Source organism: Marmota flaviventris, chromosome X (genome assembly GCF_047511675.1).
Source record: "Marmota flaviventris isolate mMarFla1 chromosome X, mMarFla1.hap1, whole genome shotgun sequence".
Classification (NCBI taxonomy): Eukaryota; Metazoa; Chordata; class Mammalia; order Rodentia; family Sciuridae; genus Marmota; species Marmota flaviventris.
This window is the reverse complement of record NC_092518.1, coordinates 56,202,735-56,219,422: the sequence shown is the minus strand read 5'-3', so window position 1 is coordinate 56,219,422 and position 16,688 is coordinate 56,202,735. Positions and strand designations below refer to the sequence as shown.

Here is a 16,688-nt window from a genome sequence, read left to right as displayed (position 1 = left end):
TCGTTGGAGAGTATTAATCAGAAGATTTCCTCGAGTGGGTGCTTATAACCTAAGCATTCTGTAGGAAGGTAAATAGCAAGTAGACTTCCTTGGCTGAAGTGGTGAGTCAAGTAGTAACAAGAAGTGAGTGTAGTAGAGCAGAGTCAATTGGAAGATTTCAAAAGAATAGAGAGGCTGAGGAGTTTGAATTTAATTTGAGAGGCAATTGAGAACTACTGCAGGTTTTTATCGACCTGATTTTACTTCATGTGTATGTATATATAGAGATGTTATGGGGGGTAAGACTGGGGGCTTTAGGAGTCAGGAAACAGTTGCAATCTTAGGAGCAATAGTTATAAAGGAAAATCTTATTTCTAATTCCTTACCTTTACTTTATTTATTTTTGGTGGTATTGGGGATTGAACTCAGCTCTACTATCAAGCTAATTTCCCAGCTCTAGTCTTTATTTTGAGACACAGGGTCTCCTTAAGTTGCCAAGGTCTTGAGCTTGCAATCCTCCTGCCTCTACCTACCCAGTAGCTGGAGTTAAGCCATGTGACACTGTGCCCAGCTAATTCCTTACCTTTATTCACACTATTTTCTCTTGTTTGCAATGCCCTCTTCCTTTGTTAAACCTCTACTCATATCTTTCAAGGATAAGTTTAAACTTCTCCTTTGAGCTCATCTACTTTTACTACTGTGTGGACATTTAGTATGTGTGTGCCTTGTCCTTCTCTGTAGATTGTAAGTCCCTGGATGGTAAAGGATTCAATTAATTTCTTTTTCCTTCAGTTTCAGGCATCCTATTGAATAAAGTTTTTCATGAAAGATATTAATCTGGGATGGGTACAATGGGCCAGGCTTTAGAAATGTTGATTCTCTTAGCAGATACTGTTCGTGATTTGACAGATGAAGCAGAATTTGTTGCTGTAGGTTTTGAAATTTTGGGGAGAATGGTAGTATTCTTGCATTTTCTTTTTTTCCCCTCTCATACTGGGGTTTGAACCCAGGGGCGATTTCCCTCTAAGCTACATCCCTATCCCTTTTATCTTGAGACAGAATCTTACTAGGTTGCTTAGGTCCTTGCAAAGTTCCTGAGGCTGGCCACAAACTTGCAGTTCTCCTGTTCTTCCAGTTCACTGGGACTTCAGGTGTGTGTATCTGCACCTGACTATTCTTGGCATTTTCTAAACATTAGGGAGATATATGCATATGTTTGGATCCCCAGAATTAGATTTCCCTGTTATGTTTAATATGTCATACTCTGCCTTTTTCTAAAACTGCCTTGTTGATTATCTAAAACATCTATTTTTAATGATAGGATTGTGTTAATTTCATTTAATATGCTGTAATGGATCTTGATGATATAACTAAATGACAGATATATTGTTAGGATGTGATTGGCATCCATCCAAGAGTTTATAGAAACTAGAGGGAAAATTATGTAACAGTTGGCTAAAATGTGTAGCCATTGTTGGAGAGTTATTCTGAGACTTCTGGTTATTATGGCTCAGAAAAGGCAAAGGAGTTGGTAATATTCCAAAGATTTATAGCCACAATTAAATAGTAGGAGTTTGAGCAGATTGGATGATACAGGCATGCCAAAATGGATAACTTTAAAGTGTAGGGGTAAAAACATACAAAGGTAGAGAGCACCATTATAGAATCCATTGCGTCTGAGACTACAAATAGGGCTTAAAAGTGCTTAGATTAATTTGAAGGATGATAAATCTGTAATTAGATTAATGGCACCTGTAGAGTTTTGAGGTTTAGTGTTGTTCTGTGCTTAATGTTATGAGAGAAAACCATATACTTTCAAAATATCAGTCATTGCTTAAGGGACAATACTGCGTCAGGTAACTATTAGGGTGCTCAACCCAGTATGGCCAACCATGAATTTTCTGTGGCAGCCAGTATACTTTATCAGCAAACATTTTGGTTTGCCTTGTGAACGGTAATATATAATCATAAAAGCTGCTTATCAGTAAAATTAATCAGTGGATTCTGGAAACCATAGTATAGTTGCAGAGAGAATAATATATATGGTGTTTCTTTGGCACAGTTGATGAAACAGCACATTGTAGGAATTAAGGCACTTTGACCCATGGAACCATTTGGAATGAGAAGTACACTTTGTATTGCTATTATCTCTGCTTGTTGACTAATAGATTTGACTGACAAAGGCAAACAAGGACAAATAAAAATATAAGCTCACTGTTCTGATGAGTGTCTCATACTGAGGAATGGACTGGCGAGTCAGATGACTAGCAACACAATTGAGCTGCTAATAAAAAAGCAGAGTCAACTGCTTTTCATTATTCACCCACTCAGCCCTGATGGCACTTAATAGTAATGAGTAATCTAGTGGCAGGTGTCAGGATTGAGGCTGTGGTTGGATGGTAATCCTTCTGCCTAAGAGCGAAATGTAGTCAAGGTTTCTAAATATGCCTGAGAGCCAAAGGGTAGGTTTGTTGATGGGTAATCACTTGCTAAGTGCAGTACTATTTTTCTGCTATGGAAAATTTTTGGTCCTTGATGCAGGAGTGATTCATCATAACCTTGAATAAAACAGCTGAATAAATATTCAATCATTTTTGTAACAACTGACGTTTGAAGAGGAAAGAGGCTCTTGTAAGGTCCCATAGTCTTTTATCTGAAACTGATGGGGTCAGATGCATTTCAAAATCCAGAATTTTTAGGATTTTAGAACATAACACCATATGTGAAACTCCCAGATTGGTCTAGAACAGCATATTAGAGTAAAAAACATATTTCTGCAGCAAAAGATGAGTGTTCATACTAAGTGAGAAATGTATAAATAGTGTCATGTAGACCTGGGTGTGGTGGTGCATGCCTATAATCTAGTGATTTTGGCGGGGGGCTAAGGCAGGAGGATCACAAATTCTTCTTACAACTAAACAAGACCTTGTCTCAAAATAAAAAAGGATTGGAGATGTAACTGAGTGTTAGAGCGCCCCTGGATTCAATCCCCATCACTACACACACAAACACACAGTAAGTTTTGGGGGACTTTGGGGATTTGGAATTGAGGGTAAGAGATTGTGGTCTTGCACATAGGTTTGTCATGCAGTATATTTTGGTCAGTAATAAAATGGCAGAGAACTAAATGTGCAGAAGTGATTTCAAGATGTTTTGATCAACAAATCAGTGTAATTAATAACATTATCTCTGGGTTTCTAGGATTTGTACTGTGTTCGCAGTGACCTGGGGAACCTGCTTAAAGCCCTGGGTCGCTTGGAAGAAGCCAAGGTAGGTGTTTGATAGAACACATTTAAACATCAGTGTTATGAAAACTTGTACTTTTTTGCCAAGTCTTCAACTCTTCATTGAGCTATCTTCACAAAACAGTCCTGTGAAACTGAGGAAAACTGTCGACATGACTCGCCTCAGACTAGAGCAGGGCCAGGCTTTGGCATATCTGTTCTAAATCTGGGGGTAAAGCAAGAACCTGAACATTGTGGAGCCTTTCTGCTGAGCTAGATCATCTTTAAACAATGGGCTCCGTCATGATCTTATGTGGGAATAAATAACATTCCTTCAAATCTGAGGCTTGCCTGCTGGTGACAAGCAGAGCGCCTGTGATTTGGCTCAAGACTCCTATATGATGCAGGTGCCATTGAAAATGCTGCTCTTCTAAGTCCTTTGTGGCTTGTAAGTGGAGAAGAATTTCATCCAAATGTTACCCTGTAATACTGGCATTTAAAATTCTTATTTAACCTTCCTCCCTTCATCTTCCTCCCCTTTTTTACAGTGGAAGAAAGGCTATTAAAATGATTGCAAATTAATAATTGGACTATCCTGCCCCTTCTTGTCCCCATTCCCTCCCTAAGTTCCTTTTTCCTCTTTTCCAATCCTAGTTGTCTACCTTCTTTTCTTCCTCACTTCCTTCTTTTATTCCTCCCCACCCACCTCCTTAAAAAAAAAAAAAAAAGAAAGACAAAGCTGGTTTGTTTGGGAAATGGACTGATCGAAAGAAAACTTGCCAAAGTGGAAAGGTGGCTTTTAGCATTGTTTCCAAATAATGAATTTGAATACCAGGTTGGGTTAATTAAAGCTTTTGGTATAATTTACAATTAAATTTATAAATGCAATTGTGTTGTTACAAGCCACCTTACGCAACCGCGCTGCAGGGGTGAGGAGTGGGGAGAAACCAGAATGCTTCTGAAACTCCCACCTGTTGCTCTGAGCCCCACGCGCATGCTAATGCGTGGAGTGTATGCGCAGCGTAGCTGTCTGTTTGACTTCTCATCGAGGGAGGGAGAAGGCTTTTTAGCACCATCTAATGTTAAAAGGCACTAGTTTATGTGCATACCTCATAAATTCTGCTGCTGACACTTTGGAATAACCTTATGTAGGTTTCCAGTTAATGAACTGTAATTGATTTCAATCTTAGCTGATAAATCTAATTGGTAATTTATAGAACAAATATTCGTTATGCTTCTATTAATTGTCACTCCACCAAGCGGACAGCTAACATGAATTGCACTTCACTGCAGCTTTAGAGATCGGTTTAGGCTGAGACATTGCGCCTGCCTTAGGTTGCTGACTTCTTTATTTCAGAGCTCTGGAGACACCTAGTTTGAAAAATGTTATTCTGGTTTTTGTGAGAACTTAGTAAAAAGAAAATACTCTTGAGTGAAATGCAATGTATTTCTTTTGTAATCAGTGCATTTGAAAATTCAAGCCAGCATATTCCTAGTAGATGGAAACAAAATTAAGTTCTTTGTAGAAAATGAAGAGCCTTTCTTCCAGCAAAAATCCCTGCTGTATGCAATAGCCCTGATTAACCCTCTCCCTTCTGCATGTTTCCCATGTTACAGACTTGAGACTGTCCTCATTCCCATATGTAATAGACATCCAAAGAATTTCAATTGCTTTGTTGAACTTTTACTAATGATCTTGTTTTTATTTTCTCTCTTGTTTTTGGTTTTTCACCATTGATATTGTATTTAGAAGGTTTCAGGTGGGTGAAACCTCCTATTCCATGCGTAAGGTGCCTCGCTGAAGGGAGCTCGAGGCCTGGATCTAGGGCAGACACACAACCTCCTCCTCCTCTTCCAGCAAGGAACGCACCGAAAAGTCACATGATGAGAAATATGGTAACGGGTTTGTAACTGCCACAGCAAAACAATTTGCCTCCATGCCTGAATCTTCTGTCTTGTGGCTTCAAAAACAGCTTAAAATAATTTTATTTACAAGCAAGTTATGTAAGAGAATGTTTTATACTATAGCCACAATTCTGTCAAAGATAAGTAAAAGTTAATTAAGATATTAAAATTATTAGAGATAATTTACTAGTTAAAGCTTCTAACTCTTCTTGTTGTTCATTTTTTTTCCTTTTTTCTTCTTTGTTTGGATTGCAGCATTCTGCTCTTCTGATGATGCGCTGTGACCCTGCAGTAGCGCAAAGGCTGCGCAGCGTTAATGCGCATTGCGTGCGAATGAGCCCCTGTGAACGGTTGACTAGATGAGTAATCTGATTGACTGGCTCCCTCAGTCCTATTCTGTAGCCTTTTTGGATAAAATTGGGTTTTAACATACCTTGAGTCCAACTAATCTCATTAAACAAATATTCTCTATGGGCCTGTCTAGTAGATTAATGGATCTGGTTGGCCGTTTGCTGCGTCTAGGGGTGTTCTACGTAGCGCAGCAGTTCGCAGCGATTGCGCAGTGCGATGCTGTTAGGTGGCGCAAGCGATGTTTGCGCTCGCATTACAGGGACCTCAACCTAGGTGCAATCCTGTCATGTGAGGTTTCAGCTTCAGTCCTCCATGGAATATAGGGGCATTATGAATTTGTAACTGAAAGTCTGGCTAAGATATCTGACTTGGCAGAAAAACATGTTTTCTCTAACTCAGGAGCATAGTTTTAATGTTAGAAACATTATCCAGAGCAGTATTTCCCAAAATGTGTTTCATAGTACTCTAATAAAATGTTCAATGAGAGAAGAGTTCCATGGTCAACTAAGTTCAGGGAATCTTTTAATAGTATTAAAGGCTAACGGAAGTCCTTGTAGAGTTGTAAAGAAACCTGTTTTCTATTTTCCTAATTTACTTGACCATGAAATCCTTTTTATCCAGTGATATTTTTTAACACCTCATAGAACACACTTTGGGAAATGTGAATACTTGGTCTTAAGTGGTTCCCTCTAGATATCACTTGAAAATGTAATCAGAGCTCTTAGGTGTTCAGGTAAGAAAAGTTCAGTATTAGAATTATAGCAACTGACCTCCCAATGAGTTCCAGTGTAAGGGTTGGTCATTGGTTGACAGAACTGAACATGGTGGTTTGCACTTGGGTTCTGGTGGCGCAGGCGCAGGAGCAGCCAGCTGTGGCAGCGCATTAGTTTTGGCGCAAGCGAGCCTATGCTGCAGGGTCACTTTTGACTGGTCAGAGAAGGAATAATGATATCACCTTCTTCCCCCCCCCCAATCTTTTTTTTTTTCCCTTTACAAATTTTCCCCTTTCCCTTTACCTCCTTCCCCTCCCATCTTCTTTCATTAACCCCTCCTAAGGCATGTTATTTGAAAGCAATTGAGACGCAACCGAACTTTGCAGTAGCTTGGAGTAATCTTGGCTGTGTTTTCAATGCACAAGGGGAAATTTGGCTTGCAATCCATCACTTTGAAAAGGTTAGTTATTAAATTAATAATTGGTATTCATGATGTACTTATGTGTGCAGAATGTCCTTACTAGAATTAAATAATTTAGGCCTTTACTTAACCAGCCCAGAATACCTTTGTTTCTCTGACAGTATTGCAGTATTTGCTGGATCATATATGATATGGCAGTTTTCCAGTTTTGCATTGAGATCGTACTTAAGTAACTGAAAGTTCTTTTTTAAAAGGGTAGCTTTACTTTGAAAAACCAAAGCTTCTTGATGAAAAGCTGATTCCAGATCTGGGGCAAGAAATGTACAAAATTTGTCTGAAATGCCTTGTCATACCAGAAAGCTTTGATGTATTTGTGTCAGAATGACTCGGTAGAGGCTCCCACTTTCTAAATGGGACTTGAGTATCAGTGGGAATAAAAACTGAAATATATTAAAATGTATAAAATATGTTTAAATCCATGAGTTCATAATCATACTAAAAAGACTAGTCACCTTTTGAAAAAGGTGAACTCTCTTTAACTCTATTAAGGAACAACTCTCTAAGAAAAAAACAAACTTTTTTTTATCCATTCATCTATTGAAGGGCATCTAGGTTGGTTCCACAGTTTAGCTATCGTGAATTGTGCTGCTCTAAACATTGATGTGGCTGTGTCCCTGTAATATGCTGTTTTTAAGTCCTTTGGGTATAGACTGATGAGAGGGATAGCTGGGTCAAATGGTGGTTCCATTCCCAATTTTCCAAGCAATATCCATACTGCTTTACATATTGGCTGTACCAATTTTCGTTGTAGGAGTGTACCTTTTTCCCCACATCCTCACCAACACTTATTGTTGTTTGTATTCATAATAGCTGCCATTCTGACTGGAGTGAGATGAAATATTAGAGTAGTTTTGATTTGCATTTCTCTAATTGCTAGTGATGATGAACATTTTTTCATATATTTGTTGATTGATTGTATATCATCTTCTGAGAAGTGTCTGTTTAGGTCCTTGGCCCATTTTTTGATTGGGGAATGGATAAAAAAATGTGGCATATATATATATATATATATATATATATATATATATATATATATATACATACACACACACACACACACACAATGGAATTTTACTCAGCAATAAAAGAAAATAAAATCATGGCATTTGCAGGTGAATGGATGGAGTTAGAGAAGATAATGCTAAGTGAAGTTAGTGAATCCCAAAAAACCAAATGCCGAATGTTTTCTCTCATATAAGGAGGCTGATTCATAGTGGGGTAGGGAGGGGGAGCATGGGATGAATAGATGAACTCCAGATAGGGCAGAGGGGTGGAAGGGGAAGGAAGGGGGCATGGGGTTGGATGGTGGAATGTGATGGTCATTATAATCCAAAGTACATGTGTGAAGATACCAACTGGTATGAATATATTTTGTATACAACCAGAGATATGAAAAATTGTGCTCTATATGTGTAATAAGAATTGTATTCTGTCATATATAAAATTTAAAAAATTAATTAAAAAAAAAGAAACAAAAAAACTTTGGTGTTTGAGATCTAACCCAGGGCCTTGTGTATGCTAGGCAAGTACTCTACTACTGAACTACATCTGTAGCCCAGGAGCAACTCATTTTAAAAAAACTGGTTTAGAAGAACGACTTTTTTTTTTTTTTAAACTCAACATCTTTATTTTATTAATTTATGTTTAGGTGGTGCTGAAGATTGAACCCAGGGCCTCACACATGCGAGGCAAGCACACTACCACTGAGTCACAGCCCCAGCCCAACACGTTGTGGTTTTAATTCACATTTTACTGATGATTAGAGAGATGTTAAGTTTTTTGGTTTTTTTTTTTTTTTTTTTTTCATGTGTCTTTTGGCCATTTTATCTCTCTCTCCTTCTCTCTCTTTTTTTTTTTTTTTTTTTTTAAGAAATGTCTGTTCACATCCTTTGCCCCTTTTAAAAATTGGGTTGTTTGCTTTCTTGCTCTTGACCTCCTTTTATATTTTGAAAATTAACTCCTGGGCTGGGATTGTGGCTCAGCGGTGTAGAATGCTCACCTCCCACGTGTGAGACCCTGGGTTCGATCCTCAGCACCACATAAAAATAAATAAGTGAAATAAAAGTACTGTGTCCAACTACAATTAAAAAATAAATATTAAAAAAAGAAAAAGAAAATTAACTCCTTATCAGATGTATGGCTTGCAAATATTTTCACCCAATCCATTTTCTCTTTACTCTGTTAAATGTTTTGCTGTGTGGAAGCTTTTTACTCTGATAGAATTCCATTTGTCTATTTTTGCTTTTTGTTGCCTATTTTATGCTCTGTGAAGTAAACCAGCCACAGAAAGACAGGTGCTGTATGATCCCACTTACATGTGGAATCAAAAAAGTCAGTCTCTTAGCAATAAACTAAAAAGGTGTTTACCAGAGGCTAGTGGGGAAGGGGCATGAAGAAAGGGAAGATGTTGATCAAAGGGTACTGCATGGTGATCACAGTTAATAATAATGTATATTTCAAAATTATAAATGAATCTAGGAGTTGTGAGGCATATCTGTGTCCCAGGATGATGGTTTGAGCCCAGGAGTTTAAGGCTAACCTAAGCAACATAATGAGAACCTGTGTCCAAAAAGAATAAAGAAGAAAAAAAGACCTAAAGAAGTAGATTTTTAAACCTTTTCACCTTAACAAAATAATGACTTGGTGAGGTGACACATACATTAATTAGCTTGATTGATTCTACAATATATATACATAGATAAAAACATAATATTATACTACAAAATATGCATAATTATTACTTGTTAGTTAAAAATTAGTTTTAAACTTTTGTCTTCCCTCTCCTGTGTGAACTGGACCTCAGGATAACATAGTAGTTGATGGGAAAAAGTTTCTCTGCATCAAAGTATTCTAGCTAATAAATGAAGAAGGATTGGTAGAATATCATCATTAATACATTTAGGCGTTTATCAATGACAACAAAAGAGATAACAGTCAAGTATTGTGATTGAAGTAAATAATTCCAGCTTGGAAGGCTGAGGCAGGAGGATTATAAATTCAAAACCAGCTTCAGCAACTTAGAGAGACCTTGTCTCAAAATAAAAAAAAAAAAAAAAATAAAAATAAAAGGGGCTGAGAAATGTAGCTCAGTGATTAAGCACCCCTGTGTTCAATCTCAATACCAAAAAATAAATAAATAATTACATCAGTGAAGTAGGCTTGCAAAAAGAAACAAGAGGGCTGGGGATGTGGCTTACTGGTGAGTACTTGCCTAGCATGCTCGAGGCCCTGGGTTCCATCCCCAGAACTACCAAAAAAGAGAAAAAAATCAAGAACCCAAATCTGATTTAAGCTTCCAATTCTAACTACCAATTTACAGGAAATACATGGGACAAGGAAACACTAAAAAACACCAGAGGCATGCATTTAGCAACATCCAAACTGAGCTGTATAGGACAATGATTTCGTCAACCATGTATAGGAATAAAAATGAGATTTAAATTAAACTTTTTAATTTCAAGGATTAAAAGAAACTTAGAAAGGCATGTTGTCATTGTTTGGGTCTTACTTGGATCCCTAGTCAAAATTAATCAGAAATTGGACCATTGAATAGATATTTGATGTTAAGGAATTATTATTATTTTTAGGTATGGTAATGGTTTTGTGGTTATGTTGGGAGGGAAGAGCATTTTTGTATACTCCCTGAGATACATATTGGGATATTTTCAAATGGAAAGAGGTGTCTGGGATTTCCTTCAAAATGATATGGAGCTGGGTGTGGTGACACACACCTGTAATCCCAGGACTCGGGAGGCTGAGGCAGGAGGATTGCGAGTTCAAAGCCAGCCTCAGCAAAAGTGAGGCACTAAGCAACTCGGTGAAACCTGTCTCCAAATAAAATACAAAATAAGGCTGAGGATGTGGCTCAGTGGTCGAGTGCCCCTGAGTTCCATCCCTGCTACCTTAAAAAAATGATATGGAGAATGGGAGATTAGTTTGGAATATAGATTACATAAGACTGAAGATGATTTATGAATTATGGAAGATGGGTAACAGAGACCTGGGGTTTTGTTTTTATATTCTGCTATTGTGTACATTTGAAAATTTCTGTAGTGAAAAGTGTTTAGGATAGGCATCTATCACTACAGACAATCTATGCCTTGTAGTAAAAATTACCATCTAAGGGAAGAGGAAGTGTCTTTCAAATTTACCATTAATCATTACCTCTTCACTGTTTTGGTTAAAGTTTGCATTTACCACACAACAGGAATGTCTTATTTTTGGGGGTGGGTTGGGGCTTGGGTACAAAACCCAGGGCCTCATACATACTAGGCAAAGCACTCTACCACTGAGCTATATTCCCAAACCCCGAAATACCTTTATTTATTTATTTTTAAAGAAACTGATTTGCTAATTTGTGGTTAATAAGTACTTATATTTCTGTTTTTGAGACAAGGTTTCAATAACTTGCTGAGGTTAGTCTTAACTCTACAACCTCCTTCTTAAAGCCTCCTTTGCTGGGATCGTAGGCATGAGCCATCATGCCCAGTCCAGCTCTGAGTACCTTCCTTTTTTTTTTTTTTTTGTACTGGGGATTGAACACAGGGACTCTTTACCACTGAGCTACATCCCCAGCCCTTTTTAATTTTGAGGTAGGATCTTACTAGGTTGCTTAGAGCCTCACTAATTTGCTGAGTCTGACCTCAATCTTGTGATCCTCCTGCCTCCCAAGTTGCTGGCATTACAGGCATGCACCACTGTGTCCAGCTAAATAGTTTTCTTGATCAGTGGTTATCTACCGTGGTTGCTTGTATAAAGAACTCATACTAGATAGGGATGTCCTGGCTGCTTTTTCAGAGGGTCTGATTTAATAGCCTATGATGATATCCAGGATGAATTCTTAATATTTGACAGATTGAATTTCACTCTTCTATATTTTAGGACAGTTTAAAAACAGTTCTAGTTATATTTTAGGACAGTTTCATAACTATTGGGAGATATCATTTAATTGTTAGTGTCAACTTGAAATTATATATTTTTGTGAGAATTTAGCTGTAATTACATATCTTACTTAGTATGCAGTCGAATTTATAAAACTTAGATATACATTTCCTTTTCATTAAGAGCTTGCTGCTTATTTCTGCCATTATTTTTTAAGAAGAGTTAGATTGGCTAATTGTGAATAAAATAGGGCTAAATCATTAGAAGCATTCAGTAAAACTGGATGGACTCAGTTTTTAGTTTTTTCCCATAAGGACCCATTTTGTTTATATGAACATGTTTTGTTTTACTGTAGTGTAGCCCCTCTTGCTTTTTGAGATAGAGTTTCGTTGAGTTGTGATCAAAGTTGTGATCCTCCTGCCTTAGCCTCTCAAGTAACTAGAATTATAGGTTTGGGCCACCTTGAAGTCTTTTGTTTGCTGATCAAGGCAGGGTCTCTCCAATGTTAGGCAAGTGTACTGAGCTACACCCCCAGTTGTTTTGATAAGATTGAGGTTTATAAATAATGAGAGGGAACTACATAAGTATTTAGTGTTTAAAAATAATATTTTAATTCTAGAAAATATAATTGGAGGTTTAAAGTAACCTCAGAATTTAAAAAAAAATAACTTGCTCTAAGTAACTGTTTTGTAATTTTTAGGCTGTTACACTTGACCCAAATTTTCTGGATGCTTATATCAATTTAGGAAATGTTTTGAAAGAGGCACGCATTTTTGACAGGTGAGTGAATGTTCTATTTAATAAATTTTCTTGAGTCTTTGTTGTATGAGGATTTGGACTGAAGATATGGCAATAACTTGTTGAAACATATTTTTCTTATCTCGTATGTTGTTTTTCCCTGCTGTGTTACTGTTTCTTTACAGATATTTTCGCCTGGATTTTCCTTGTTGGATTTCCTGAAAGCCTTTATCCTCACTGGGAGTTCAGTTGAAATTTTCTTTATTGTAGAACTGTTGAAATGATTAATTATCTCTTAGGGTAAATTATTCCTTTGCTATAATTCAGAAAGCTAAGTAAATCTGAACTTCACTTCTTTGTTGTTGTCAAAGGAAAGCCTATTTCTTATGTGGGAATAGACAGTTTCTCAGTATGAAAGCACATTTTATAAAGGTGCATTTTTCATTTGAGGTTAAGTATACTATAGTGTGAATTAATTGTAATTAGTTACAATTAATTGGCCTGTTTTGGTATAGTTAAAAATTAGTTGCATTTTGTGTGTGTGTGTGTGTTTTATTTTTTATTTACAGAGCTGTGGCAGCTTACCTTCGTGCCCTAAGCTTGAGTCCAAATCATGCAGTGGTACATGGCAACCTGGCTTGTGTATACTATGAGCAAGGCCTGATAGATTTGGCAATAGACACCTACAGGCGAGCTATTGAACTACAACCACATTTCCCTGATGCTTACTGCAACCTAGCCAATGCTCTCAAAGAGAAGGGCAGTGTAAGGATTTTTTACTCAGTTTTATCTCTTTGTTATTTGGTAGTATTATGAGTTTTTTAATGTTATTAAGTATTGAGATGCTTATATTGGTTTACTGTGGAGTTTTGGTTGATGGGAAGAATACTAGAAAATATCTATTTTCTGGAGTATTATTAGCCATGCTTAACTAATTATTAAAATTGTTAGAACAGTATCAGTGGTGGCCCTACGATTATTTGGTATAGGTTTTGAATAGGTTTGTTTTGTTTTCTAGGTTGCTGAAGCAGAAGATTGCTATAACACAGCTCTTCGTCTATGTCCCACCCATGCAGACTCTCTGAATAACCTAGCCAATATCAAACGAGAACAGGGAAACATTGAAGAGGCAGTTCGCTTGTATCGTAAAGCATTAGAAGTATGTCGAGGGTGGGGTGGCTAATATTTTGTTTATGTGATAGTAGAGGGAAAGTGGTTAAGTGTGCTATGTCTTCCACCTCTTTTATAAAAATATTGGTTGAATCATTTAAAAGAGGATTATTATTCATTGAACCAGTAATTAAGTAGCTAGGAACATGGGGTCCTGTGTGACATTCAAGAAATCTCTACATTCAGAGTTCATCATTTTATGGTTAGATAGTATCTATACAAAAAATTAAACAGCTACAGTTCAAGAGGAATTAGCAGTAAGTATGTGATTTCAGTGTCTTGATAGCTATATGGTGATAAGTAGATGTGGTCTGGAGCTCAGAAGAGAGATTTTGGTGGTGATGGAGTGGTCAGTATAAACTATGAGGAGGAAAGGTCTACCTCATGTTTGAAACAAGGAGAGGTATAAAGGAGAAGAGGAGGTAGAATCTGGGCAACTAAGCTTTGAATAATAAATAAACTTGGAAAAGATGGAGAAAAGCTAAGAGGTATAAAGGTATTTGAGCAAGGTTCTTAGGATTGTGAGAAGTTATTACTTTTGTTTTGGCAGGATTTTTTTTAAACTTGAGTTTTGATCTTGACCCTATAGGTCTTCCCAGAGTTTGCTGCTGCCCATTCAAATTTAGCAAGTGTACTACAGCAGCAGGGCAAGCTGCAGGAAGCTCTGATGCATTATAAGGAAGCTATTCGGTAAGAAACTCACAGCCTTATTGTTTTTAGGTATCTTTTAATTTTTAATGGCTTGTCATTTGGCTGGCACTTAAATGGCTCTTTTTTGGAGAGGGATACTAGGGATTGAACCCAGGAGTGCTTAGACACTGAGCTACATCTTTTTTTTTATTAGTTGTTCAAAACATTACAAAGCTCTTGACATCATATTTCATACATTTGATTCAAGCGGATTGAGCTACATCTTCAGCAGTTTTTATCTTTCATTTTGAGACAGGGTCTTGCTAAGTTGGTGAGGCTAGCCTTAAACTTGCAATCCTCCTGCCCCCGCCTCCCAAGTTGTTGGAATTACAGGCATGCACCACTGTGCCCAGCTTAATTGACTTTTTAAATTTTTTTGGTACCAGGGATTGAACCTCAGGGCCACTCAACCACTGAGCCAAATCTCCTCTCCTCTTTTATTTAGAGATAGGGTCTCATTGAGTTGCTTAGTGCTTCATTAAATTGCTAAGGCTGGCTTTGAACTTGCAATCCCCTTGCCTCAGCCTCCTGAGCCACTAGGTTTATAGGTGTGCACCACTGCACCCTGCTTAAATGGCTTTTTTAAAAAAAATAGTTTTAAGTTGTTGATGGACCTTTATTTATATGCAGTGCTGAGAATTGAACCCAGTGCCTCACACATGTGAGGCAAGCACTCTACCACTCAGCCACAACCCCAGCCTCTTAAATGGCTTTTAATAACAGAAAAAAGTAACATGATAGGGGTTAAAGATTTTTGTACTATATAAATAAAACCTTTGTAAAACCTTTGTCCTTTCCTTCAGAATAAGTCCTACCTTTGCTGATGCCTACTCTAATATGGGAAACACTCTAAAGGAGATGCAGGATGTTCAGGGAGCCTTGCAGTGTTATACTCGTGCCATCCAGATTAACCCTGCATTTGCAGATGCCCACAGCAATCTGGCTTCCATTCACAAGGTACTCCTGTTTAATTGTGTATTGTAGCACCAAGAGTTTATTTTACGAAACTTTTTATCATCCACTTTTTTTCTTTCCAGGATTCAGGGAATATTCCAGAAGCAATAGCTTCTTACCGCACAGCTCTGAAACTTAAGCCTGATTTTCCTGATGCTTATTGTAACTTGGCTCATTGCCTACAGGTAAAGAATAAAGGCCAGTAATTGACTTCTAGTGGTATAATCGCCTTTAATTGTTAGGTACTATAATAATCCAAGCCTGACTAGAGACAGTGTTTTATTTATTTATTTTTAATATATATATATTTTTTTACTTGTAGGTGAACACAATACCTTTTTTTATTTTATTTTTCAATTTTTATTTGGTGCTGAGGATCGAATTCAGTGCCTCAAACATGCTAGGCAAGCACTCTACCACCAAGCTATAACCCCAGTCCAAGACAGTGTTTTAAATAGCTTATCTGGCATTACTTTAAGGCAAAAAAAAAAAAAAAAAATTAAATTCCAATATAGGATTTCCTGTATAATAACTTCTTTTTGCTTCCTCTAGATTGTCTGTGATTGGACAGACTATGATGAGCGAATGAAGAAGTTGGTCAGTATTGTGGCTGACCAGTTAGAGAAGAACAGATTACCTTCTGTGCATCCTCATCATAGTATGTTGTATCCTCTTTCTCATGGCTTCAGGAAGGCTATTGCTGAGAGGCATGGGAACCTCTGCTTGGATAAGGTATAGTTCTTTTGTTTTAATCTTTTTATTGTAAACTAAAACAGATACAGGAAACTGTGCAATTACAACAGATTGTAAGGCAAGTTGAGAAATGAAATTTTGTGAGCTGCCTCAAAAGTCCTTTAAATTGTGTCCTCTTTGGAGCATGACCTCCTCTACTCCATAGGGTGGAATCCTTAACTTAGACACTAACAAATGGGTGATGGTGTTAATTTCTTGAAGTTGAAAACCATAATGTTTAATAAGGTATGTGGTATTTTGTACTCACCTTTGAGAATTAGAACACTATTTAATCAAAGGTTGGATTTGCTGAGGAGAAGTGAGTCCTAGGTAAAATTTTTAAAAAATGCTTCCCTATAGAATTTTTAAAAATGCTGCAGGATTTATCATGCTTTGTCCACAGTACTGAATTCCTATAAATTTTATATTTACTCAGGCTACTCCATAGGTCTCAGAAACAGGTCAGGTATAAAAGCATATTACATAAGCCACTAAGATTGCATTGAGCTCTATGAAATAAATGAAGTGTTCAGAGCAAAACTGTCTCAACCAGTGTGAGATGTAGGTTTGGTGTGTTTTTAGTTTTCCTAGATGAAAATTTACATAGATAATCTACTAAAAAACATTGGATTCTGTTGGTAGATTAATGTCCTTCATAAACCACCATATGAACATCCAAAAGACCTGAAGCTCAGTGATGGTCGACTGCGTGTAGGATATGTGAGTTCTGACTTTGGGAATCATCCTACTTCTCACCTTATGCAGTCTATTCCAGGCATGCACAATCCTGATAAATTTGAGGTAAGGCTAGTGTTTCTCTAGAATCACTGTTTAAAAAAGAAACCACAGTGGTACCTTTACTGTCACCTT

General features: G+C 37.2%; 1 protein-coding gene and 1 long non-coding RNA gene across 5 annotated transcripts in view; one reads left to right on the top strand and one right to left on the bottom strand.

Moving 5' to 3' along the window:
- The window catches only part of LOC139703090 (uncharacterized), a 639,290-nt gene that overhangs the window by 279,091 nt on the left and 343,511 nt on the right, over window positions 1-16,688 (bottom strand). The gene's annotated exons all lie outside the window — the stretch shown is intronic.
- Window positions 1-16,688, top strand: part of Ogt (O-linked N-acetylglucosamine (GlcNAc) transferase) — a 38,123-nt gene that overhangs the window by 7,978 nt on the left and 13,457 nt on the right. For all 4 annotated transcript variants that reach the window (XR_003582857.3, XM_071606479.1, XM_027935772.3 and 1 more), the window contains 10 exons: window positions 3,181-3,249; window positions 6,516-6,632; window positions 12,235-12,314; window positions 12,842-13,037; window positions 13,291-13,431; window positions 14,032-14,132; window positions 14,936-15,089; window positions 15,170-15,271; window positions 15,639-15,818; window positions 16,461-16,619. Coding sequence is in view for 3 of the 4 variants with exons in the window: in XM_071606479.1 (XP_071462580.1) it covers window positions 3,181-3,249; window positions 6,516-6,632; window positions 12,235-12,314; window positions 12,842-13,037; window positions 13,291-13,431; window positions 14,032-14,132; window positions 14,936-15,089; window positions 15,170-15,271; window positions 15,639-15,818; window positions 16,461-16,619 (1,299 nt within the window). In the remaining variant the exon portion in view is untranslated. The remainder of the gene's footprint in view (window positions 1-3,180; window positions 3,250-6,515; window positions 6,633-12,234; window positions 12,315-12,841; window positions 13,038-13,290; window positions 13,432-14,031; window positions 14,133-14,935; window positions 15,090-15,169; window positions 15,272-15,638; window positions 15,819-16,460; window positions 16,620-16,688) is intronic.